The 14,959-nt window shown below is 35.1% G+C and overlaps 1 protein-coding gene across 4 annotated transcripts in view; it reads right to left on the minus strand.

Annotated features, from left to right (window-relative positions):
* Su(dx) (WW domain containing E3 ubiquitin protein ligase suppressor of deltex) overlaps positions 1-14,959 on the minus strand; it is a 436,167-nt gene that overhangs the window by 343,716 nt on the left and 77,492 nt on the right. For all 4 annotated transcript variants that reach the window (XM_090407874.1, XM_090407872.1, XM_090407873.1 and 1 more), the window contains one exon: positions 570-694. In XM_090407874.1, coding sequence (XP_090264000.1) covers positions 570-694 — 125 coding nt within the window. The remainder of the gene's footprint in view (positions 1-569; positions 695-14,959) is intronic.

Genomic DNA, 14,959 nt, shown 5'->3' on the forward strand with positions numbered 1-14,959 from the left:
AGCAGAATGAATTTATTTTGAGTGAGAAATAAGGCAGGAATGAAGTCAACTGGGTTATTATTCATCATTGGAGAATGCTATGGAGATCAGCTTTGTTATACATAATTGAGTTCTAAATTGTTTGTACGTTGCAAAGTTTTTGAAATGAGGATGAGCACAGCGATGAAGAGATATCTGAAATCAGTAGATATACAAAGGAAGATAGTGAACAAAATTTAGACCAAAAGCTGAGATATATATTGCTTTCTGCCCAGCATTGTCAGAAAGCAATTCTTAAAAAAATCATATAGTTAACAAAGCAACCAAAAAAAAGCAACACTAAAATTGGTTGGATGAGCATTGCATGCAATAATGAGTACCTCCCGCGATGAGTCTCTGACTCCATGGAGGTTGGGTGTTGATGATAATAATAATAAAATTGCTTTCTGATCATGCTAAAAAATTTTGTGCAATTTTGAAAATAATTGCAGTTATACTTGATTTAATTGTATTTATTTAAGTATTAATATTTTATCAGTGATATATCAGCATGCATATGTATATCTATATTAAATACAAAAATTACTTACATTTGCCACTGTACCTGGCTAATACTGCATACAGCTCTATTGTACCTTCACCCAATATACCATCTCTCATGAGGGAACTATGATTGAACACTCGAAAATGAAGCTTGGAATAAGGAGTGACAAGCCTTTATATAGATATATATATTGAAAAAAAAAAAATCAAAATTGAATATTTGCTTGATGTTTATGTTCTTATTCAAATTACTTTGTTTACCATGTTATCCTTTTTTTCTTGACAATGTCTACTTTCAGGCAAAAAAAACATAATAAAAATTATTTTTTTTTTTTTTTCAGCATGAATAACCATCAAATTTCTTTATTATTATGATGATAGAGTAAGACAGTTCAGCACAAACCATTTTTTTAAGAGTACATGTGCATGTGTACACCACTTGGAAAGAAGTCACAGACACCATAATATGAGGAACAAACAACCATGGCACCCACCCAAATAAGATGAAGGACCTCCTTTTGCTACAATGACCATAGGAATCTTATGGGGACATACTTTCCACAAGCATACGATAGCGATCAATGGGAATTTTGGACCATTCTTCCTGCAGGCATGTAATGAGGTCTCTTGACTTCACCTGATGCCCCAGTTCATCCTACAGATAATCCATAGGGTTGAGATCAGGGTTCTGTTTAAGCCAGTTAGGCATGGTGACATTCATGTTTGCAAACCATGCAGTTATAGCAGAAGCCATATGACATGATGCATTTTCTTGCTTAAAGAGACAATGGTCAGTTCTGTAGAAATGCCACAAAGTAAAAAGTATTGTATCGTCGAGAATGTTCAGATACCTCTCAGAGTTCAATGCTTGTGGCAACACAAACACAGGTCCGAGGTCAAACCAGGAAAACCATACCATTTGTCATAGTTAGGATTACTATGACAAACGGAGACAGCAGCGTGAGATTTGCATGGTAGAGGATGTAGCATTATTCATTGCTCAGCTTTCAAATTCATAAATTTCAAATTCATGATTCATAACACAGCTTTCAAATCTTCCACATCCCGCTGTGCATACTCTTGAGCTACTGAAGATGACCCTGCACGCTGGTTCGGATCATGTGAGGCTTGCATATTGTGGTCCTACCATGGAAATCCATGTTGTGAGCCTCAGCTTTGAATATTTTTGTGCAGATTCATGTTCCAGTCAATGCCAGCAACTGTGCATTCAATGTGTTGGCTAATGGACAGTGGTCATATTATCCTTCTTGGTACCCAACAGTCATGTTTGGGTCATCCATTGTAGGTACCACTAGCAGTTGATTCTCTGCACTTCCATCTCAGTATAGCATCATTGATTGCTGACCTGGCATGACCCAATTTGTCAACAATTTGCCAAATAGATAAGTCTGCAACATGACATTCTATCACAATGCCTCTTTCAAACTCCAACAGTTCCCTTCTTGCAGTCATTTCACCCAGACACAATTACACTGACTTGGGAACAGCATATTCATCCAATTTATGCTAGCTACAAACTTGTCACATAACACGATGCACCTTGCATATGGGGGATGTCCACTGACTTCTTTCCAAGCAGCAGTGTACACACACACACACACACACACACACACACACACACACACACACACACACACACACACACACACACCCTAGCTGCTAAATGGATGCAAATTTAGAAGAATTCTATCATATTAATGCATGTATTTCTGTTTTTCTGTATTAAAATCACACTGATCTTATTCTACAGCAAATAAATTCATAAATAAATAAATATAGTAAATAACAAACAATATTTATTTTACCATGATGAATATATTGTATTTAAATGTGGAAATCTCAAAGAAAGTCTATATAAGGAGATTTTATTCCTTATATAGGAAGTCTACAACAAAAAAGAGCAATATGTTATGAAAACTGGAGAATTTTCATAGCACATTGCATAAATCCACAATAAGCTAAATGTGAGGTTCTCCCTTTTTAAGAGCTGTATACACACACACACACACTAAATGAATACTTATATTTGCTAGGATTAAAGAAGCTGTGAAATCAACAATAATCAAAATATTTACCTCGAAGCCAACCATACCCTTGTTCTTAATCAGGTATAAATTTCTAAACTTGTAATTGCTTGAGATTTAGCTCTAAACATTATTAAAACATTCAATTGGTGAGTACTGATCTTTCAAATACATTGCAACCGGCCTGGTTGGCTGAGTGGTTAGCGAACTCATTTTCCAACCAACAGGTCACAGGTTCAAATCCTGCTACAGACCTGGTGTGAGACCACCGCCCTACTTATTGGTGGCCTGAAGTGGCCTGAAGTGGCTTGAAAAAGTTTCACTTGGTCTCTAGAGCAGGGTTTCTGGAATTTGAAAAAAATTAATTTAAAAAAAATATAATATATATATATATATATAAAATAGATAAAAAATAGAAAAAAAAAATTCTTAACCCACTCACAGTACTAATGTACTATAGGTTTACTGAAAATCTTTTTTGGTTGAGAAACACATAAAACAGCCATATGTATTGCTGTAGTTATCAATATCAAAAAAATTCTAGCATGAGAGCCCTTGAAAAAAGTAATACCAATAAGAATAAAAAACTTATTGTTTAATACTGACCATATACAAACATATTAACATTCTTTGCCTACCAATTTCGCTAGCAAACTGTCTAGCTTTTTCAAGGCGTTGACGGAAAAGTATAAAAAATACTAGTAAATGCAAATTGAAAGGAACATTAAAAACATTGTAAACACTCTAGTAGCTAAGGTTGCACGTTCACGTGACAGAGACTGAGTGGACTTATTGTTCTTAATCATTATCACGCATGCGTGTTTGTTGTAAACGCATAATGTGATTACTAGCTAGCTGTAGTTCAGATGGATTTAGAAAGGGGATAAGGTTTTTCCATGAACTGTTAAGAATAATACCCTGGTTTCTGCTGAGGTTTCTGCCAGTTTTTAACACTACTGTGGCTTCCTTGAATAAATGATGTCTATAATCGTCGTCTAAATATGGCATGGAGCTATTTTGCCATATGTGGTTTGACGTACAGAAATGATGTGCTAAGCCGGAAAAAATACTTCTGTTGTGGTTTACATCACCAATGTGCTCTCTCTGTCTGATCACCAAACTCCGTGAAGTTTGTCAGATTTAGGCAAGACCACAGGAGCAAGGAATGTAATATACTCCTGGATATTTGTAGAATGACACCTTGTCTTTTGGTGATCCTAAAAATGTTTGATGCTGGTGGTTGGTTTGAAAATCACTCTGATGTTGTGGGCTTTTAGTATTCTGGCTATTTGATAAGAAATTGACTTGATGAAGGGAATCACTACAGTAGAAATGTGCTGGGAGTTTGGTTCTTCTTGTCTGGGGTTGTCACATTATAGATATTTTTTGATGATGTTCGGAGGGTATCCATTTTGTGATAATGTTTTGGCTATTAGTGAGATTTCAGTCTGTGTATCCTCCTCTTCTGATATAAACTTACGTGCTCTATTTTTCAACATATGGATAATGCTTAGTTTGTGTGTCTTGTGATGGTTAGAAGTATAATGAAGGTATCTTCCAGTGCTTGTCGGCTTTCTGTAAATAGATAAATTGACACTATTTGATTGTCTTTTTATCAAGATGTCTAGAAAATACAGATGGTTGTTGTTTTCAACTTCCAGAGTGAATTTTATCTTGTTATGTATGAAGTTGATTTTATTCACAAACGATTTTAGATTTTCTAAGCTATCTTGCCATATAATGAAAATATCGTCAACATATCTCCACCATATAGATGGTCTAGGGGAGATTGTTGAGAGAATTTCGTTTTCAAGTTTTTCCATGAAAAGGTCTCCACAAGATGGTGATAGCAGTCTTCCCATTGCTAGGCCTTCTAATTGTTGATATATGGTGTTATTAAGTTTGAAAAAATTAGACTGAAGGCAGTGTTTAAACATCTGTGTGATGTCTAGAGGAAAGAGGTCTTGAATGATGTTTATTACCTCTTCTACTGGTACATTGGTGAAGAGCGACACAATATCCAGACTGGCTAGTATGTCTGTTGGTTCAATCTTAATGGATTGGAGTTTATTTACAAAATGCTGACTATTCTTGATATAGGATTCTGTTGATCTTATTTTGTTATTTAATAAGTTTACAAGATGCTTAGTCAAAAGGTAAGTTGGGGATGATCTCCCATCAACAACTGGATGGAGAGGTATATCCTTTTTATGTATTTTAGGTGTCCCATATAGTCTGGGAGTAATGGGATGTGAGGATTTTATTCTCCTCTTCACTTCTGGCCAAATGTTGCAATTACGGATTAGTTGGTTTGTTTCATTGTCATTTTTTATGGTGGGATCTTTGTCTAGGATCTTATAAGTAGACTTGTCTGATAGTAATACGTTTAATTTATAAGTCTTTAGAGTTAAGGATGACTGTTGAATTTCCCTTATCAGCCTTGGTAATGATAATATCTTTGTTTTTCTTTAAGTTAAGGATTGCCTTTCTATCATAAGGAGACATGTTGAGAATAGGTTGTTTAGCTTTGGCTAGGATTATGGTACTTTTGAATCTAATAGTGTTGGCTGCAATTTGCAGTAATGTATATAGGCTTTTTTCAATTCCACACATAAAATCCATTTTAGGAATGTGCTTTGGTGTAATTGCAAAGTTAAATCCTTTTTTGAGAATGTCAGATTCATTTTTTGTCAGACTATGATTCGACAAATTGAAAATCACTTTGTCATCTGGGAGGTTGTTCTGTGTCTGATATTTTTTCTTGTAAAGTTGACTGAATTTCTTAATTTGTTTTTCTTTATAAAGTTTGAAGGTTTATTAATAACTGCGTTGTATCATTTGATCTATTTGGTTCCATATGATATATTCTAAATTGTTGGAAATTTCATAAAAGAACCTACGGCAATTAATATCACTTTAAGTTCGTACCCCGTGTTCTGAATCCTTTCCCATATAAGTGCCAATGAAGTGAGTAGATAGATTTTTTAGCTGATATAGAGTTTATATGACCTTTGACTATGTGGAACTTTGGGATGAAGGACAATTCTCTGCAATGTTTAAGAAACGTTACGTACTTTAAAAGTTAGGCCTTTCTGCATTTTTCTCTTTTCATGCACCGAACTTTGTGTTTCATTAAACTGTTCAAATTAAACATATTTGGTCATTTGAAAGTTAAGCATAAAAATAAAAAACATCACACAGATGTTTAAACACTCTGCCTTCAGCCTAATTTCTTCAAGGTTAATAACATCATATACCAACAATTAGAAGGCCTAGCAATGGGAAGTCCGCTATCACCATCTTGTGCAGACCTTTTCATGGAAAAACTTGAAAACGAAATTCTCTCAACAATCTCCCCTAGACCATCTATATGGTGGAGATATGTTGATGATATTTTCATTATATGGCAAGATAGCTTAGAAAATCTAAAATCGTTTGTGGATAAAATCAACTCCATACATAACAAGATAAAATTCACTCTGGAAGTTGAAAACAACAACAACCGTCTGTATTTTCTAGACATTTTGATAAAAAGACAATCAAATAGTGTCAATTTATCTATTTACAGAAAGCCGACAGACACTGGAAGATACCTTCATTATACTTCTAACCATCACAAGACACACAAACTAAGCATTATTCATATGTTGAAAAATAGAGCACGTAAGTTTATATCAGAAGAGGAGGATACACAGACTGAAATCTCACTAATAGCCAAAACATTATCACAAAATGGATACCCTCCGAACATCATCAAAAAATATCTATACAGTGACAACCCCAGACAAGAAGAACCAAACTCCCAGCACATTTCTACTGTAGTGATTCCCTTCATCAAGTCAATTTCTTATCAAATAGCCAGAATACTAAAAGCCCACAACATCAGAGTGATTTTCAAACCAACCACCAGCATCAAACATTTTTAGGATCACCAAAAGACAAGGCGCCATTCTACAAATATCCAGGAGTATATTACATTCCTTGCTCCTGTGGTCTCGCCTTCATCGGACAAACTTCACGGAGTTTGGTGATCAGACAGAGAGAGCTGATGTAAACCACAACAGAAGTATTTTTTCCGGCTTAGCACAGCACATCATTTCTGTACGTCTAACCACACGATAGAGTGGCAAAATAGCTCCATGCCATATTTAGATGACGATTATAGACATCATTTATTCAAGGAAGCCACAGTAGTGTTAAAAATTGGCAGAAACCTCAGCAGAAACCAGGGTATTATTCTTAACAGTTCATGGTAAAACCTCATCCTCTCTCTAAATCCATCTGAACTACAGCCAGCTAGTAATCACATTATGCGTTTACAACAAACATGCATGCGTGATAATGATTAAGAACAATAAGTCCACTCAGTCTCTGTCAAGCGAACGTGCAACCTTAGCTACTAGAGTGTTTACAATGTTTTTAATGTTCCTTTCAATTTGCATTTACTAGTATTTTTTATACTTTTCCGTCAACGCCTTGAAAAAGCTAGGCAGTTTGCTAGCGAAACTGTAGGCAAAGAATGTTAAAATATTTGTATATGGTCAGTATGAACTTTCTTTACGCTTAACTTTCAAATGACCAAATATGTTTAATTTGAACAAGTAATACCAATCTTAATAATAAATATTAATTCTTACTAGAATGGTCTTGTAAAGATAACTAAACTAAACAGATAGCAAATTTATCTGGTCACGCATTAAGACTAAATAAAAGTTATATCACATGCCATAAGAATGCTATTCTCCAAAATGAGTTTCTTTTTGAGACTTTCTACAAAGTATAGAAGAAATATATTTATCATTGTTTTTAATGATGATGCCAACAGAATTCATTTTGAAATTTCAAAAGTTATTCATGGTGTCAAGTTTCCTGAAATTAATATTCCACCTTCAGAATTGGAAGCAACAGAGGTTGCTAAAATACAACAATAATAATGTTACCACAAAAGCTGACAAAGACAACATTCCTTTAACAGGCATGCATAAATAAATAATCTTTGTGTATTTTAGTCTACAGTTCACATCTGAGAGCTGCTCAATTTTTATTTGCATTAAAACTTTCTTACATTTTCTTCTTTTCAGTGAAATTTAATTTTATCCTGCTCAAGACTAAATAGTGATCACTTCCAATTTCAAATCCTCTGTACACTCTGGTGTCCTGCACCTGGGATAAAACATCAGTAACGTCAATAACATAGTCAATGAGACTTTTCTTAGTCCTTGCCTCTTCTCTCCATGTGAATTTGTGCACATTTTTATGTTGCAACATGGTGTTAGTAATAACCAATCCATGTCCTGAGCAGAAATCCAACAGGCATTTGCCATAATTATTAGCTTTGCTCTTTTCTCCAAATTTTCCCAAAATATTTTTGTATGTCTGACAATCATTTCCTACTCTGCTATTTAGATCCCCAACAAGGACCAACCTTTCCTCTTTCATTGTGTCAGTTGCTTTCTCTAAAGCCTCAAAAAATTCCTCCACTTCAACCTTAGTAAAATCTTCTGTGGGACAATAGGCACAAATAAGTCTCAATGTCCAGTTATCCATTCTGATATTTACCCACATCACTCTACTTGAGACTGCCTGCCATTCAAGAAGATTAGCCTCATATTTAGTGTTGAATACTATGGCTACTCCTCGTTGCCTGAATAAAACATGTTGTATTTATTGCTCAGAAAGATCTCACCAGTTTTTTTCTTTTTTGTGTTAGTCACCCTATTATGTCGATCTGGTACTAATCTAATTCCTCAGTCAATCAACTCCATTTCTTTGCCATTCAGGCTTCTTAGGTTGATAGTACCAATCTTTAACTTTGGTGATGTTGAGTTGGGGTGTGTTTTAGATCAAGGAATATAGAAAGAAATGGATAGAGCATCTATCTAGGATGGAAAGATATCAGCTATCAGAAGAGGTGGATAGATATGGACCTCAGGGAGGGAGAGAGAGAGATAGGAAGACCAGCGACAAGCTGGAAAGACCAGTGAAGCTGAAACAGGCAAATGCCTAATCCTTGAAGAGAAGACAAGGAAGAAGACATAAAACATAAAATATCAGGAGTTGTGAAAGTACTGGAGAAGTTGGTCAAGAGCAAAATACAGGAATGAGTAGATGGCAATGGAATACTACGGGCGGCAGCATAGTTTTGTGAAGGGTAGATCATGCCACAGGAACTTGATCACGTTTTATAAGAGACAGCTGAGTTGGATAAAGGTAATGTGGTTTTGTTACACCCTGATAACCAAGAATGTAAAAATTTCAGTTATCATGGTGTAACAAGAAAATAAAAATATAAAGTCTTATGTAAGTTGCTAATACAAAATATTTAAAGACAGAAAATATGCTTGCATCCAAGTAAAATAAATATAGCAGAAATTGTTTATTTAACTAAACAATAAAGAAGGAAACCTTATTACAAAAAAAAAAAAAAAAAAAAAGGATTTGGAAAAAATAGGTTAAGTAAGACAAAGAAGATTAGTGATAAGAATTTGTATGTGAGAGGCTAGTTTAACACTTCAAAAAAAAAAGGAGATTAAAATATTCAAGTAAATTCTAAAAAGGGGATTAATTTAGTATAGAGGCTAGCTTAAAACAACTGACGATCGCTCAAGATCAATTCCCGAAGTTAGACGTCGTCATGTGAGAATTGCGTGCAAAGGAACCGTAGCATGTTTTGGGCAGAAAAACGCGACTTTAATTGGTGAGTAGGATCGACTCCAGTAGGGGTGGAAGAAAAGAAATTGAAGGAGGTGCCGATAGCGGGCATGGAGATAAAAGGGTTAGGAACACCCCCCCCCCACCACCACCACCACATACACACAGGACTTTTCTTTCCTTGGAGTTTCTTCACAAAATCTTCGTATAGGTAGCACGCGGTTTTCCTGAGTGACAGTGTAGGAGTTATCTCCTTCCAACACAACAAGGAAACAAAGTGTGTGGGAATTAGATCCCATATTCCTATTGCAAGAGACGAGGAAAGCCGTATAGTTACAAGAAGGAAGAAATTGTCTATGTATTTCATTATCCAGTACTCGTAAAAAAAGGGAAGGAAAATCCACGCAGAAGTTCGTGCCCACGTGATGAGTTCCATAGTGATAATGTAGAAGATCCTGTGTGTGTCCTTAATTCAAGCACGAAAGGTGTAGGTCGTGAAAACCAGGGTTCGTCCTAGAAAGGTACTGTAAAATCTTGTATCAATTGAAATCGCATATAGTTGCAATCATTGTTAATTACTGGACAGTTGAAGATAAACTAGGACTTTAGTACAAGTCAGAGTGGAAAGAGAGTAATCTAGTTTGTATTATTTGATAAGCATTCATGTGCTAGAGATTTATGTATGCACATGGTATTTCATATGAGAGGTCTTAAAGGTCAAATGTATGTACGGGCATAGCGAAAGGATAGTTTAGCCTATATTGATTTCTTTTGTAAGTTAGATAAGGTAAACTGAATATAAATATAAATGTCCATGGTATTATAGCAATATAGAGCATTCTGACTAGTATAAGGTTAGGTAAAGTGTAAATTTGTTCCAGGATTATATGTATACATTTATATGTATAAAATCTGTTATGATGGCATGATCGCAAATTCTCATATAGGATTTTACCTTAGTACTTGTATTTTGATTGTGTAATTTTGTAATTTTATTCTTAGTATTGAATTGTGTTTTTACAGAATAGAAATTGAATTGTACCATGTCTAAGATTTTAAATAAACTTTTGTTCATTGATAATACAGTTGTCTGAAATTGCTGCCTAATGCACCACTTGAAAAAACGTACGAACCTAATCACACGGGAAATTAATGTATTAAGTTACGAGATAAAGGGTCACGACTGCAAAATAGTTTTATACTCAGATATATTTTTGTGATTGCTCCTTGTTTTCGAATTATATATCTTAAACTAAATGTCCTGAAAGGCGCAGTAAAATATAAATATTAGGGACACTAAGGGGAGAAAATGCTTAAATATTTGAATTTTGTAATATCTCGTACATGGTTAAATTTTGAATAAAGATAAGCTGAGATTCACTTGAAAGGATAAAAGAAAATTTAATAATCGTAGGTAGAGAAACAACAGTTTACAGATACTGCTGGACTTTGCAAAGGCTTTTGACAGGATATCACATGGAATTCTAATCAGTAAACTACAGAACATGGGGGATATAGGGTTGGTTGATTGAGAGATATCGGAAAGTAGTGTTGACCTTGAAGAACACGGGCTTGAACTGCGCAGGTCCACTCATACACAGATTTTTTTGAATAAATAAATTGAAAATTTTTTGGAGATTTGCAACAATTTGAAAAAACTTACAAATGAGCCACGTAGCCTAAAAATATTGAATACATTAAGAAAAAGTTAGGTATGTCATGAATGCCTAAATATATGTAGATAGTAGTCTATTTTATCATTTACTACCATAAAATATACAAATCAATTATAAAAAGTTAAAATTTCAAAACTTGCACAGACAAACGCTTACAGACCATACATCGCGCTATTTGCAGTCAAGAGAAATGTAAACAAACATAAAGATGAAGTTTAAATCACAACTGCATAAAATTAACTGTTGTTAATTTGTTAAATTAATTAGCATAAAATAAAAATGTTATAATGATTCATTCATTAGTGTATAGGCTAAGGCTACCATAAAGCAATCATATTGTTGCTTCTTCGTTATCAATGCTTATATATCAATGCTAGTGTTAGTAATATGTACAACATCTGCAGTGTTTTGTATCATATAAGACAATGTGATGCAGGTACTGACAGACATATGATTCATCTTGTATACAGATGACATAAACTTACAATATCGATAAAATTTTGGAGGATGATTTGGATAGATTGACTGTCTAGGCAAAGGAGAATGAAGGTCAGTTTAATGTGACAAAGTGTATGGTTATGCATTTTGGAGTGAAAATATTACCAGCTGTATACCACATTGATGGAACTACACTCCACGAAATTCAAGATGGCAGAGATTTAGGAGTGTTAGTGGATAGGGAGTTAAAAGTTTAGAGGGCACATAGTAAAAGTGATTAAAGCAGTTCATCAAATTACTTGGTTAATTGAGCTTTCATAAGACCCCATCTTCACTACCATGCACAGATCTGGTCACCAGGGTTTCTTGGCGATGAGAAGAGATGAAGAAGATCCAGAGGCAAGTGACCAAGATGGTAGCAGGTCTATGGAATGAACCTTACAAGAAGAGGTTGAAGATTTGTGTGCACCAGAAACTAGTTGATAGGCGAAAAAGAGGTGATATGATTGAGACATACAAATTATTGAGGGGTTTTTACAAGATTAATTCAGAGGAATTTTTTCAGAACAGGTCTGGGGGGGGGGAGAATTAGGGGCCATCCATCGAACTGAGAAAGAGAGTAGTTTAGTTTTCCTCATAGTCTGTTGAGGATGCCATGTCTGTGAATGAGTTCAAAGCAAAGTATGATAGATAGTGCACAAATGTTGGATAGTTCTTGGCGTGATGTTTAGGGTATCCAATAATGTTAATCTTAGCTCTTTACTTTATGCAGATGATGCATAAAGTAAAGAGCTAAGTATAAGCTTTATACTTATGAATAAATCCAGTACAAGTTTGCAAGATTCCTTGATTAAACTGAATAACTGTTGTAATAAATTTGGTGTGAAAATCAGTAATAAAAAGACATCATCATCACAAATTTCTTGCCATGTACCCACAAGGGGTGTACAGGATATGATAGTACTACATGAAAAAATTATATCGTTACTAACTTCCTATCTACAATTTTCCTCCAAATCAGTCTGTTACTTGTCAAGACTCCAACATTATCAGATCTTATATTTCTATTGTCTAAGGCACTTTGTACCGTATCAACCCACCTATATCTTGGTCTTCCTCTGGGTCGTTTTCCTGCCAACCTGGCAGAGAACACTTGTTTTGCTAATCTTTCCTCGCCCATTCTGTTTAGGTGACCATACCACCTGAGATTAGCTCTGCTAACGCATTCCTGGATGCAGACAATGTCAAGTTCTTTCCTAATATCCTCATTTTTAAAATGATATTGCCATTGATGCTATCTGTTCACGCCTCTAATCTTTCTCAGGACTCTCATATCTGCGGTCTCTAGTCTTTGGTCAAATGTTTTACTTCTGACCCAGCTCTCAGATACATAAGTTAAAACAGATTTGAACAATATCTTGTATACAGCTAATTTAGTGTTCCGACTAATTTCTCTCTTATTCCATATGAATTTATTCAATTGACTTCCCACCATTACAGCTTTGCTGATTCTGTTGTCTATTTCTATATTTCATTTACCATCTTCAGTAAAAATCGTGCCTAAGTAGCTGAAATGTTTTACATGTTCCACAGGTTCTCCATTCACAACACAGTTGACATTTTCAATGATCCTGCCTATTTTCATTGTCTTTGTCTTTTTATTGCTGACCTTCATACCATATCTATTACAACAGCTATTCAATTTAGTCAGAGAATCTTGCAGACTTGTAGCGGATTTATTTAGAAGTATAACATCATCCGCATAAAGCAAAGAGCTGACATTAACATCTCCAATTTTGATATCATGTTTAATACCACTTTCCTTCATAATGTGATCCATATAGATAATGAATAACAGAGGGGATAATGTACATCCTTGTCTCACACCAGATTTAACATTAAACCATCTTCCTATACTTCCTTCAATTCTAACTGCTGACTTACAACTCAAATAAAGACTAAGTATTGCTTGATATAATGCCCCATTGAGACCATATAACTGTAGCGTAATGAATAGCTTCTCTCTTGGCACCTTGACATATGCCTTTTCTAAATCGACAAAACTTAAATACAGATATCTGTTATATTCCCAAGCTTTCTCAACTATTTGTTGTAAAGTGAAGATCTGATCCTGACAGCCGCTGTTTGGCCTGAATCCAGCTTGTTCTTCACCAAGCTTTTCTTCCACAATTCTTCTCAACCGTTTCTCAAGTATACTTGCATAGATTTTGCCAGGAACACTCAGTAGGGAAATACCTCTGTAATTCTCACATTCAGTTTTATTTCCCTTTTTATATATGGGTACTATGAGAGCTCTACTCAAATCATCGGGAATTCGTCCCTCTGTCCAGGCTTTCTGAACTATGCAGTGCAGCCACTGTAAGACTGATACCACCATACTTCAGCATTTCTGGTCGAATATCATCTACTCCAGCTGCCTTTCCACATTTCAAGCCTTTGATGGCTTTTTCTACTTCAAGTATGGATATGTATTCCTGCCTGCATGCCTGGTCAGTGTTTTTTACTACTGTGCTGTCATCACTGCTTGCTTCATTTAGCAGTTTTTCAAAGTAATTACTCCATACTTCAAGGATATCTTTTATTCCAGTTTTCATGTCACCTTTATCATCTCTAACTCCTTTTACAGCACTCTTTCCTCCATTCCTAAGCTTCTTCAACAACCTCCAGAATATTATGCCACCTTCTTGATATTTATTTTCTATATTCTTGCCAAAGTCCTCCCATGACTTTTGTTTAGCTAGTTTTACACAGTGTTTAGCATTCTTGCATTTGTCTCTATATTCTCTAAGAGCACAAAATGACTTATTTGACAGGAACTTTTGATATGCTCTCTTCTTTTCCTTCACTGCCTCTTTAACTTCCTGTGTCCACCAGGGAGTTCTGATTTTTCTATCCTTGCAGACAACCTCACCACATGCCTCTCTGGCTGAATCAATCAGTGTTTTCTTGAAGGCTTGCCACTGAATCTCCAAGGTTTGGTTCCTGTTCTCAAACTCTTTCATTTTTTCTTTAATAATCTTTGTGTATTTTAGTCTACAGTTCACATCTGAGAGCTGCTCAACTTTTATTCGCTTTAAAACTTTCTTACATGTTATTCTTTTCAATATGAAATTCAATTTTATCCTACTCAAGACTAAATAGTGATCACTTCCAATTTCAAATCCTCTGTACACTCTGGTGTCCTGCACCAGGGAGAAAACATCACTATCAACAATAACGTAGTCAATGAGACTTTTCTTATTCCTTGCCTCTTCTCTCCATGTGAATTTGTGCACATTTTTATGTTGGAACGTGGTGTTAGTAATAACCAGCCCATGTCCTGAGCAGAAATCCAACAGATAATTGCCATTATTATTAGCTTTGCTCTTTTCTCCAAATTTTCCCAAAATATTTTTGTATGTCTCACAATCATTTCCTACTCTTCTATTTAGATCCCCAACAAGGACCAACTTTTCCTTTTTCATTGTGTCATTTGCTTTTTCTAAAGCGTCAAAAAATTCCTCCACTTCTACCTTAGTAGAACCTTCTGTGGGACCATAGGCACAAATAAGTCTCATTGTCCAGTTCCCCATTCTCATATTTGCCCACATCACTCTACTTGAGACT

The sequence above is a fragment of the Typopeltis vanoorti genome, chromosome 18 (genome assembly GCF_054136105.1).
Source record: "Typopeltis vanoorti isolate ZY-2024b chromosome 18, IOZ_Tvanoo_1.0, whole genome shotgun sequence".
Lineage (NCBI taxonomy): Eukaryota > Metazoa > Arthropoda > Arachnida > Uropygi > Thelyphonidae > Typopeltis > Typopeltis vanoorti.